The sequence below is a fragment of the Vipera berus genome (genome assembly GCF_964194415.1).
Source record: "Vipera berus genome assembly, chromosome: 3".
Lineage (NCBI taxonomy): Eukaryota > Metazoa > Chordata > Lepidosauria > Squamata > Viperidae > Vipera > Vipera berus.
In genome coordinates this window covers 118,770,225-118,783,361 of record NC_138204.1, presented here as the reverse complement: position 1 = coordinate 118,783,361, position 13,137 = coordinate 118,770,225, and the positions used below count along the sequence as shown (strand labels likewise).

Genomic DNA, 13,137 nt, shown 5'->3' with positions numbered 1-13,137 from the left:
CACAGTTACTGGTTTTGAGATAGGTCTCGCCTAATCTGTACTTATACCTTCAATTTTTCCTGCCTAAATGTAAAACTGCTTTTCTCCACATTAAAATTTATTTTTTTTTAGAATGGGCCTATTATTCAAGTTTGTTAAGATCTTCAAGTTTGTTAAGGTAAGATCATGAGCTTGTCTTCTGGGATGTTGGCTATTCCTACCATTTAGTGTCATTTGCAAACTTGATGAGTTCCCCTTCTATTCCCTCATCTAAGTTATTTATGAGGATATTGAAGAGTACTGGGCCTAAGACGGAACCTTGTGGTACCCCACTGCTTACATCTCTCCATATGGATGTAGTACCATTGAGCACTACTCATTGAATATGGTTTGTACAGCACTCAGATCTTTAGGCTCAAAATCCAGATGGATCTCGACAAACCTGAACACTGGATCCTATCTAACAAAATGAAATTCAGTGTAAAGAAAAGTAAGGTGTTACACTTAGGCAGGAAAAAACAAATGTACAGGTACATATTAGCTGAAACCTGGCTCAATAGCAATAACTATGAGAGGGATCTTTAAGTCCTACTGGACAATCACTTAAATATGAGCCAACAGTGTGTTTCAGCAGTCAAAAAAGCCAATGCAGTCCTAGGCTGCATTAACAGAGGGATGGAATCAAGATCACATGAAGTATTAGTACCACTTTATAAGGCCTTGGTAAGACCACACTTGGCATGCTGCATCCAGTTTTGATCACCACAACATAAAAAAGATGTTGAGACTCTGGAAAGAATTCAAAAAAGAGCAACAACGATGATTAAAGGGCTGGAATGGTTGCAGGAATTGGGTATGTCTACTCTAGTGAAAAGAAGGACCAGGGTGACATCATAGCAGTGTTCCAATATTCGAGGGGGTGCCACAACTAAAGGGGGTCAACATATTTTTCAAAGCACCAAAAGGCAAGACAAGAGGCAATAGATGGAAACTAATCAAAGAAGAGAAGCAACCTAGAACTAAGGACAAAAATTTCCTAACAATGAGAACAATTAACCTGTGGAATGGCTTGCCTTCAGAAATTGTGGGTGCTCAATCAATGGAGGCTTTTAAGAAGAGACTAGAGAGCCACTTGTCTGAAATGGTATAGGGTCCCTTACTTGACTTGGGGGCTGGATTAGAAGACCTCTAAGGTCCCTTCTGTTATTCTGTTAATAGGTTTCATAGATTTAATCAGCCCTTTGCCTCTTAATACTTGTGAATATACACAGTAACAACTCTGATTTTTTTAGCTGTGTCCAGTTTTAGGGTCAAATTAGACTGTATGCTCTGTGGTACAGTCTTTGTTGCAAGTTGCCAGTTTCTGATCAAAAGATAATTTTATTTCTTCTCCTTTCACTATTTCTTGCTTTTCTTCTGCCACCAATGTGACCAATAAATTTATTAATTGTAATGTGCCATTTGAAATCCACCCCTTTTATTCTATCTTTCTTGTGTTTTCTGCAGAAGGGTCAAATCCCGAGTGCCACGTAACAGAGTGAGCGCCTGTTACTCGTCCCAGCTTCTGCCAACCTAGCAGTTCGAAAGCACGTAAAGTAGAAAGTAGAAAAATGGGGATCACTACGGTGGGAAGGTAACAGCGTTCCGTGCGCCTTTGGCATCTAGTCATGCCGGCCACATGACCACGGAGACGTCCTTGGACAAGCGCTGGCTCTTCGGCTTTGAAACGGAGATGAGCACCAGCTCCTATATTTTTGTCCATTTTAAAAGTTTATAATCCATATGATTACATCTAAATAAACTTACTTGACCAAAATTTACAGCTGCATGTTGTGCTGAACTTGTAAATATCACTATGGTAAGATACTCAGAAAGCTTTTCCCGTGTTTTGATTCTCTTAGGAAATCCTGAAAAGCAGAAAAAAGAGACAGAGAAAATAAATACTTTTAAAACTTGAAGGAAGACAATAGAATCCTTCCCAAGTTGCTAGAAATGAATTTTCTGTATTCTTCTTGTTCTAGGAGCAAGCCAATATAATTATTTTATAGGGGGTTGTGAAAACAAACCAATATATTGGGGGGGGAAATTCCAATATTGATTCCTCTAATTTGTATAGCTGACCATTTCAGAAGCAATTGATTCTAGGCAGCATACAACAGAACTAAAACAATAAGTATCTAAAACAATTATCATCAACAAATATTAAAGTCATTAAAGAACTACAAAAACAACTAAAGCAAGAATAATACATGAAGGAATATTACTATAATGGAGCCACTTTGCTAGTTCACCCATCTCTTGGGTCCCCAGGCCTGCTGGCATAACTTAGAAACTTAAAAGCAATGAAGCCATCCTCGCCTCAGGGTGGAGGAGATTCCATACCACAGGGACGCCAGAAAAGGCCTGCTGCCTAGTGCCTATTAAATGTAGCTTCCTAGACAACATTTCCATTCTATTAGATCTGGTGTGATGGATGGATGAAACTGGGGAAAGGAAATCCATCAATAATCCAATCCTATGCCATGTAGGGTTTTAAAGGTCAACACCAGCACTTGGTGAACTAGACCTAGAAACAAACTGGTAATCAATGCATCTTACCCAGTAGAGTTGTAACAAGTGCTCTATCAGACAGAACAGCTCATAGTATTGCATTTTGCACCAGCTGAAGTTTCTGGATAGTCTTTAAGAATAGCCCCATTTAGAACAAAATCTACATGTTGCAAAGGACAGAATCCCAGGGGGAAGCTCCAGCATGGCTACAAACTCAACCCCATGGCCACATTAAAGGGGGTAAGTCCTGTGCTGCTATGCACCAAATTATAGTAAGCAACCTCAGCGAAAGGCAGTAGCTGAGCCCAGTTAGTCTGCTGATAGTTTACCTATCTACCTTAGGTATTGCTCCACCATTGAATTGGCTTGTTCTGCCACTCTACTAGTACTGGGATGAAAAGCGGAGCTAAGCCCCTGGGACAAGCCTATCAGCTCATGAACTACCACCAGAACTTTGCAGCAAACTGCACACACACACACCCCGGTCCAAGATAATTTTCTTTGGGACTCCATACAGTCTGTAAATGTGCTGCATGAACATTTTCGCTAGGAGCCAGGCTGAGGGGAGGTTTGGACACAGTATGAAATGTGCCTGCTTGGAGAACAAGTCAACAACAGTCCATATTGTAGTGTTCCCGCCACTGTCTGGCAGCTAAACTATTAAGTCCACAGTTATCTCCTCCCATGGCAGGGTTGGGTTGGCTACTGGCTGCAGCAATTCAGGGGTTTTCCCTGGCAAGTGCTTCATAGAATGTGCATACAGGGCAACTCTATGTCCTTCTTCATCCTTGACCACCAAAAGTGCCTTTTTATAAGGTGCAGGTTCTTTACAAATCCAAAGTGCCTCACTGCTTCACGTTGTGATTTCTTTGTAGGACCATGGTTCTCTGGCTGGCTGGGACATAAACTTTACTTCCCTTCCATGCTAAGCCTTGCATCAGCATCAACTCTCTCTTATGCTTTTGGAACCAAATCATCCCCTCCAAGGGCTTCTCTTAGTTGCTGGATCAGTGAGCCTCCTTCTGATCGAGGGTGGTGCCGGCGGTGCAAGTTGCTTAGATGTTAACTGTATCTTCCCTAGTGCTCTTATTTGGGGTAGGCATGAGAAGGCATTGGTGAGGAAGTTCTTTCCCCCCGGTAAATAACGTAAGGTGAAGCTGAACCGGTTGAAGTATTGAACCCACTGGATCTGCTTAGGGGACAGTTTCCTTGGGACCTGCAGTGCTTCCATGTTCTTGTGATCAGTCCAAACTTCGAATGGGATTTTACTGCCCTCTGAAAACTGTCTCCAGGTGAGGAGGGCCCAGTGGACAACATATGCCTCCTTCTCCCAGATAGTTCACCGCCTCTCGGTGTCAGATGATTTCTGACACATATAGGTGCAAGATTGCAACTCTGCCCTTCCATTTCTCTGCATTAAAACCGCCCCCACTGCCATGTCGCTAGCATCAGCCTGGGTCACAAATGGCTCCTCTGGGTTCAGGTGTCTTAAGATCAGCTCAGTGGCAGAATGTCTTTCGCTTTTCGAAAGCCACTTGGCACTTGACAGTCCAGTTCAAGGGTTGACTAGGTCTGGGCTTTGTCCCCTTCCCTGTTTTTAGCAAGTTCTTAATGGATAGAGCTATCTGTATGAATGTGGGAATGAATTGCCTAAAGAAGTTCGCAAACCTCAGAAAATTCTGCAGTTGCCTTCTGATCTGTGGGGCTTCTCATTCTAAGATTGCTTTCACCTTTCCTGGGTCCATTTCTACCCCTTCCCTGGAGATGTGGTAACCTAAGTAGTCTAGACTGGTCTTGTAGAAGTCACATTTGGATAGCTTCACGTACAACCAAGCTTTTAGCAGCTTCTCTAGCACAACTCTCACTAGTTTTACGTGTTCTTCCATGGCCTCAGTATAGATTAAAATATCATCCAAGTACACCAGCACCCTTTTATACAGGTGTTTGTGTAGGACTTTGTTTATCAGTTGCATGAACACAACGGGTGTTCCTTGCAGCCCAAACGGCATTACCAGAAATTGGTAGCACCCCAAAGGGCAGTTGAATGTAGTCTCCCATTCATCCCCTTCCTTAATTCGAACTTGGTAGTATGCTTCCCTCAAATCCAGCTTGGTGAAAATCTTCCCCTTAGTTGTTTGAAAATTCCTTTACTTTTTGATGGGGAATTCAATCCATTTATATTCACTGAAAAAAATCCATTTTCCTTCTCCATTTTGGTTTACTTATATTTAAGTCTTGTTGATCTCGTAATCCTCTGCTCTTTTACTATTCCCTCATCTTCTTGATTCATCTTCCCTTTTTCCTCTTCCACCTGTGTAATAGTTTCCTCTATTGTTTGTTCTGTCTGTTTCTGGCTTTTTCCATCGTCTTGTTGATATTGTGTTCTTTCTCCCAGAAATGCTCTATATCTTTCATCAAAATCCTCTGCCTTCCACACTGAGTCCAAACGATATCTTGTGTTATTCTAATTGATTAAAATCCCTTCTGGCATCAGCCATCTAAAATTTACTCCTTTTGCTTTGTAGTCAAGAAATGATACTGCTAAGCTTGTAAGCTGCCCTGAGTCTTCGGAGAAGGGCGGGATACAAATGGAATAAAAATAAAAATAAATAAATAAATAAATATTGTCTTCGAGTATCCCTTATTCTCTTGGGAATCTGTTTCAGCACTATTTCTTTATCTTTATATTATAATGTATCATCTCTAACTCTTCTTAATATCTCATCCCTCATTGTTTTCTTCCTAAATCTTACATGGACTTTTCTGGGCAATTTGTGTTTCCTTGCGTAACTTGAATTCATTCTAAATATTTCATCCACTTCTTGCTGCACCTCCGGTCTTTCCATTTCTAGGGTTTTTGCCGATAGATTAATAATCACTTCTGCTATATTTTCCTCTTTATCTTCGGGTATGTTCTGGAATCTCAAATAGTGTACCGCCTTCTCCATTTCCAAAGCAGCGACCGCTCCTTCTAGGTTTTGATTTTCTTCTTCTAATCTTTCATTCTCTGTCATTAGTGCTTCAATTTCCCCCCCCCCCAGCATCTTCTGATTGATCTTCCACCTTCTAAATCAGGGGTCTTCAAACTTGGCCCTTTTATGACTTGTGGACTTCAACTCCCAGAATTCCTCAGCCAGCATGCCTGGCTGAGGAATTCTGGGAGTTGAAGTCCACAAGTCATAAAAGGGCCAAGTTTGAAGACCCCTGTTCTAAATTCTTTGTTCATTTTTAAGGATCATTTGTTGGTGAACCTCAAATTGTATCTTTATGTCAAGCATTTGTTCATTCAGCTTAACAAGATTGCTTTTCGTTTCTTGATGATTCTTCTGCATCATTTCTTGCATTAATTGTAAGGTCGCATGCTTCTCTTTTTGGAGGTTGTTTGCCTTCTCTTATTGTAACATTGCTTCAATAGATTCCCTGACTTGCTGGACTGGATGTTCCAGAAGAGGGTGCAGAAGCAGGGTTTTTTTTATTTTAGTGAGATTTGGTGCACTCATTGTTCAATCAGGCAAATTTTGTAAATCCACAGGGAGAAGAGAAAGAAAAAAAAAGGCCAGCTGCTTTAGGCTATAATCCAACTTTAAAAAGGAGCCAACTATTTTAGGCTAAAATCCAAGTTTAAAAGGGAGCCAACGGCATTTAGCCTTGGTGGAGCAGTGGGCTAATGCCTCCTTAAGTAACACCAGCTGCCTGCAATTAGTGCAGGTTCGCATCCCACCAGGCTCAAGGTTGACTCAGCCTTCCATCCTTCCGAGGTAGGTAAAACGAGGACCCAGATTGTTGGGGGCAATTAAGTTGACTTTGTAATAATGCCGCTTGGGGTGTGTGTGAAAGCCCTAATAAGCAGGCATATACATAGAATGAAGGCTACTGCTAAGCTTGTAAGCCGCCCTGAGTCTTCGGAGAAGGGCAGGATATAAATGGAATTAAAATAAAAATAAAATAAATAAATAAATAAATAAAAATTAGGCTATATTCCAAGTTTAAAAGGGAGTCAACTGCTTTAGGCTATAATCCAAATTTAAAAAGAAGCCAACTGCTTTAGGCTATAATCCAGTTTTAGAAGGGAGCCAACTGCTTTAGGCTAATCCAATTTTTTTTAAAAAGCCAACTGCTTTAAGATGTAATCCAGCAAAATAAAAAAACACCAACTGCATAAGTCTAATCCAAATATTTCTGTCAGATCAAAAATATTAGAGAAAAAAAGAAAAGAGAAAAAAACCCTCCTCTAAATAGTTTCTATAATAGTTATGTCTAAAGTTGAAAGATGTAGTTAAAAAAAATCTTTGTTTTTTTCTTTTGTAGAAATACAGGATGTTCTTTGTTTAGCACAGGTGTTGTTTCAAGGTTATCACTCTTCTGAATTTTTCTGTATTATTGCAGTATCTTCTTTCATTAGTTATAGTGTCTCTATCCAGTAGTAAAACTTTTATTTAAAATGCTCTTTCACAACAAAGTAAAAAAAAATCTTGCCAAATTAAAAAAAAGCCAACAACAGATTATCATTTTTTTTTATTTTCAATCAGTCTCAAATCTTTTCTGCATATTTTTATATTCCTTAATTTGTTCCCCCATTCCAGATTTCTCGCTGCTTTTAACTCTCTTCTTCCCAAGTCTTCCTGGGGTTTTTCACTTTTAAAAGTTATTCAATTCAGGGAATTATAGTTTAAAAGTCCATAGGGAAGAGAAATAAAGACTCTCACGCAGATCAAACACGTTGTTGACAGTCAGCTGTTCGGCGGTGCTGCTGTGGCTCTTTGCTTCTTTCCCGGCTGTCTGTGGCTTGGGCTGTCTGCATACTTGCTGGCAGCCTTTCTCCCGCCTGTTTAAAGAGTTTCCTTGGTCCATTTAGGCCAGGGGTGTCAAACTCAATTTCATTGAGGGCCACATCAGCATTGCAGTTGCCCTCAGGGGGCCGGGTGGGTATGGCCAGGGTGGGCGTGGCCTACTGGGTGGGCGTAGCTAGAGTGCGTATGGCCTACTGGGTGGGCGTGGCAAGCTCTACATCGTTCGCATCAAGGGTGCCTATGGGGGCCTGGGCAGGAGTAGGACAGATCTGAGGGTCTCTGGCAGAAGGAGGGTCTCTGGGCCAGGGCCAAGGCAGTGGGGGCCGTTCCCTCACTGTTTCCAGGATGGCTTCGCGGGCCACATGAAACCACTTCGCGGGCCAGATCCAGCCCCCGGGCCTTGTGTTTGACATGTCTGGTTTAGGCCAACCGCCATTGGCTCCAAATTCCCAAGGTTTCCCTTCCTCCTCTCCAGGGTGACTTTCTGACCTCTTTGGGTCTCCAGACAAGTGAAATCAGACTAGGAAACTAGAGCTCTGGCTTCTTTCATTCAAGTCACCATGTTTGCAAGAAACACAGATAAAAAAAACAACATAAATTTTTCGAAAATCCAAAACTTGGAAAACTTTATTATACATCAGCTCAACAAAAAAAGAGTAGTTACATATGTCAAAGAGACAATAGATTCCAAAATGATTTATGCAGATGAAGAAGGAAGAATATTAATGGTAGAAATATTTTTAAATAAAAACCAGGTACTTTTGATAGCAATATATGCACCAAATAATAAAGAAGAAGAATGTTATCAAAACCTTCACAGAAAAATTGTAGTAATGGAATATCAAAATATATGCTTAATTGGAGATTTCAATGCAATAGTAGACAGGGCATTAGACTATAAAAGCAGCAAATCAGGGAAACAAGGAAGAAGAAGATTACCTAAAAAATTTTTCAATATGATAGAGGAAATTGGTATATAAGATATCTGGACAGAAACAAACTCAGAAAATCACAATACACAGCCCAATAAGAATGTGTGTCAGCTTGTCCGAAAACAGCGTGAAGCCAGCTTGCTGGGTGAGCAGAAGATTGGAGAGAGGGAGAGAGGGAAGGAGAGAAAGAGAGGGAGGGAGAGGGAGGGAGAAAGAGAGAGAGAGAGAGAACTCATGCACAGCAGCCTCTATTTCTTTTTAATTAAGCTCTTCAATCAAGCTCCCCCCTTGCGTGCACGCATGCACACGTGCAAGTTTTGCAGCTCCCAGGTTTTTTTTTTCCTCTGGGAAATGGGTCCAAGTGTTCTTTGAGTGTTTAAGGTTGCTGACCCCTGGTCTAGCCCAAGCTACAAGCAACTGAAGCCCAAAAGCACTATTTTAAGCTGACTGTAAACAATGTGCTTGGATCTGGGTAAGAACATTGACTGTCTCTCTCCTACTTGATAATTGATTTCCTGGAAAAAAAATCCCCAAGAAGCAAAAAGCCTCCAAAAGTGAGAAGGAGGGGGATCTTTGCCCCACCCTCCTAAAGACAGAAGGGGCGAATTAAACCTTTTAGGGGGAACAGAAATATACTGAAATGAAATGAATATAAGACTTAATTTAAATAAGTTTAAAATCAGTGGAACCTGTTAAAATTTTCCTTTTAAACCATGACAATAGAGGGAAACAATTGTCTATTACTGAAAAATGAACTGCTGCTGACATCTAGTGGTGGATGAAAATATACAGCAGTATTTGCTCTATTACAGGAACTGGCAAAGTCCAGGAAAAGATAACTTGTTTTTGGTGAATTTCAATGTCTTAATAACAGAGAACAGCTGTGACAAAAAAGAAAGAAAACATTTTGGGTATCTACAAAGTGAGAATTATAAACTTTAGAAAAAAATTGACCTTTCTGGATTACAAATACCAACTCAACTGTGACTCAAAAGCTGTCTGCAGAGAAAGGAAAACCTTGATTTTTGGCTATCATGGAAAATCAGAGATCTGCAGAAAGAATATACCAAGAAAAAACAAATACTTTCCAGAAGGAGATTTATGTTATGTTGCAACTAATTCACACAACAATGATTTCAAACTATGGGGAAACTAAAAATAACTTTGAAAATATAAATGAACACATCTCCAGTTTAACTTTACAACACAAAAACTCTCAGAAAATAAAAATAGAGACTGAGCAGAAAAAACAGATAACTGAATAAGAGACAGAGGAGAGAGATTGCAAGATGGAACTTAACTATAGAAGGAAATATGACTTAACCCAGATGGAAAAAAAACTTATAGGAAATATTACACATGGAAAAGATAACCTATAGTCTAAAATCACAAAATAAGTTTGAGGACAAGAAAAAAGATTTGACAAAATGGATTCTGCCAGGGGAACTATGAGAATTTGAAAGATAAAAAATGGTAAATGAAATCAAGAAAGAAAGAAAGGAAAAGATTTTCAGTGAATATGAAGGGTCAAAACCTTCCTATAAAAACATCTTACCTGTTTTGCCTTTTGTACCCGCAATAACATTTACAAGTTTATGGGAAGACTCTTTGATTCAGCGAAGCATATTGATCAGGAAAGATATTTGGCAAAAAAAAGGCTAAAGTGAGAATAAAAAAAATTAGAACGTAGGATTTACCAGAGGGAATATTTAAAAATTAAACATTTGTTTGAATGTGGTTAAATAAACAGAAAGATTTTGGATATAAATTAAGATTAGTTTAAGAGGGATGAACCTCTCAAGTAACATAGTATTTTTTCTTTCTTTTTTCCTTTGTGTTCTATTTTTTGATATGAGAAATATAAAAATGTTGGGATGGTTTATATAAAAGAAATATTTTCTCTTTTTTTCTTTTCTTTTTTTTAAGATATGAGAAATGTAAAAGTGTTGGGATGGCTTGTATGAGAAAAAAGATTTAAATACTTCAGTGTAACTAATTTTGAGAAAATCTTAATCAGTAAGAATGTTTTGAATATTGTAGGGAAAACAAATATAAATAAGAATTTTGTAAACAGGATCTGTGATGAGGCAATCATGATCAATTAGAAAAGAAGCTTTATATTGAGGTGGTTATTATTCACAGAAACATGAGAAAAAGTCTACATTTAATTGTCATTTATTCAAATAATAAGAACTGCATTAATCTAAAGTTGGCAAAAGAGAATGTTATTGGAAGAAGATAAAATCAAGAAAAGCCATTATATGGACTATAGAATAGAAATTATTTGTTATTGGTTTTTTTTAAATATAAACCCAGACAATGCACTGTTTACTAAATATTAAGGTGATTATGTTAAAAACCAATAAAACATATTTAAAAAAAGATTTACAACTGGTTGCCCAACTGCACTCAGCAGGTAATCCTCAATGAGCTTCATTTACATGGAGGGAATGCAGTGGGATATCTCTAGGTTCTGTCTTAAGCCCAGTACTCTTCAACATATCAATTGTCAAGATGAGGGAGTAGAAGGGGAGCTCATCAAATTTGCAGATGACACTAAGCTGGGGGGAATAGCTAATAGAGATAGACTCAGGATTCAGAAGCATCTTAACAGATCTGAATACTGGACCCTATGCAACAAAATCATTTCAGTGAAAAGAAAAGTAAGGTCCTAAACATAGGCAAGAAAAACCAAATGCACAGATATAGAATAGGTGGTATCTGGCTCAATAGTAGCAACTGTGAGAGGGATCTAGGTGTCCTAGTGGACCACCACTTAAGTATAAGTCAGAATGTGCTGCAGCTGCCAAAAAACCAATGCATTCCAAGGCTGCAAGATTATGTGAAGTGATAGTACCACTTTATACTACACTAGTGAGATCCCACAACCAGTTCTGGTCATCACAATATAAAAAAAAAGTTGATACCCTCAAAAGAGTGCAGAGAAGAGCAACAGGGATGATAAGAGGTCTCTAGATCAAACTATGTGAGGAATGGTTAAGAGAACTATGCATGTCTAGCCTATCAAAGAGAAGGATGAAGGGTGATAGCTGTCTTCCAGTACTTGAGGGAAAACTTATTTCCCAAAGCATCTGAGGCCAGGACAAGAAGTAATGGGTGGAAGCTTGTTAAACAGAGATCCAACCTAGAACTAAGAAGAAATTTCATGGCAGTGAGAATAATTAATCTGTGACATGGGTTACCTTCAGTAGTTGTGGGTGCACCATCACTAAAGCTTTTCAAGAAGAGATTGGGCAGTCAGAATGTTATAAGGCAGGGGTGTCAAACTAGTGGCCCGCAGATCAGAGGTGTCACATGCAGGCCACACCCAACCCATCTCCGCAAAGGCAAAAAACATTGTGATATGTCACGATACGTCATGTGATGTGATCGAGTTTGCCACCTGTGCTATAAGGTCTCCTGATCAAGGAGGAGTCTGGTAGTATATTTTCTGAATAACAGATCTTATTAAAAGGCATGAGCTTTTGTTAGTCAGAAAAGAATCTACTGGTCTCCTTCCAATATAGTAGATAACATTTTTTACATCAACCTTTTATTATAATTTATTTATTAAGTTTATATGCCATCCATCTCATGGTTAGGTGACTCTAGGAAACTTACAAAATCAAAATATTAAAACACCTGAAACATTAAATATGAACTTTTATACAGATTAAATACCTGAAAAATCAGAATACAATGGGGTGGGGGTGAGATCTTTCTGGTCCACCAACTACCTCCAACATGGAATGCCCCCATTAGGGCTCCAGGCCATTTGGCAGGCCGGATTTTGAGGCTGTTTTGGAAGACCACAAGGGTAGATCTCACCTCAAAGAGATGGGAGTCACAGCAGAAAAAGCCTTTCTTCTGGGCCTTGCCCACCAGAATTCTTTGATCTACAGGGTTCACAGCATGCCCCTTTTGCCAAAACAACTGGGGTGAGCCAATCCCATTAGTTCCCCAGGTAGACTGGATCCATGTCATAAAGACTTTAAAGGTGATAATTAATTTCTTTGAATTGGATTCAGAAGCAAACTGGCAACCAATGCACTTGCAATTCCCCCATCCAAATCCCCAAACCTCCAGCCACCACAAGAAAGCAATAACAGCAACATTTAGGTCACCTGGGATAGAAATATAAAGCATACTGATGATGTCTCATCCCATGCTAGTGGATGATCTCACCTGGCAGCTTCATGTAGATTGTAGATATTAAAATGGAGTGGAGAGAGTACTGAACCCTGTGGCACACCACAAGAGGCTATGATTTGGAACTTTTGATCCCTATTAATCCCAATCAGAACCAGGAGAGCCAAACCAGCACAAAACTGTGCCACCCACCACCAGATCCTGCAGCTGGCCCAAAAGAATACCATAGCTGATGATATCAAAGGCTTCTGATAGGTCAAAGAGAGCAAGGATGGATGCACTATCCCTACCCTGTTCTCACCAAAATCATTGACAGGTAGACCAATGCTGTTTCTGTCCCATAATCAGGCCTGAAACCAAACCGGAAAGGGTCCAGATAATCTGTTTCATCCAGGAATCCTCTGAAGCTGCCAAGGGAAGGTGATAATCTGTACAAAAGCTGTCCAAGCAGGTGGAATCTAATGATGTCTGCTTGAAGAGGGGGCAGATCAAAGCCTCCCTAAAAGGTCCTGGGAACATCCAATCCTGCAGTGATGTGATTATCACTGCCTGAACCTACCTGGAGGTCACTGTTGTGGAGGCCTTCACCAGCCAGGAGGGACATGGATCTAAATGACAGGTAGTTGCACTGACAGCGTCAAGGACTCTGTGCACTGTATCAAGTCAAACAGGATCAAACTGTTCCCAGATAACAGGATAAGTACACTCCCCAACCATTTCTAATATACTTGTTCCAT

General features: G+C 39.8%; 1 protein-coding gene across 2 annotated transcripts in view; it reads right to left on the bottom strand.

Annotated features, from left to right (window-relative positions):
- The window catches only part of ALOX5 (arachidonate 5-lipoxygenase), a 121,744-nt gene that overhangs the window by 17,842 nt on the left and 90,765 nt on the right, over window positions 1-13,137 (bottom strand). For both annotated transcript variants that reach the window (XM_081322962.1, XM_081322961.1), the window contains exon 12: window positions 1,786-1,886. In XM_081322962.1, coding sequence (XP_081179088.1) covers window positions 1,786-1,886 — 101 coding nt within the window. The remainder of the gene's footprint in view (window positions 1-1,785; window positions 1,887-13,137) is intronic.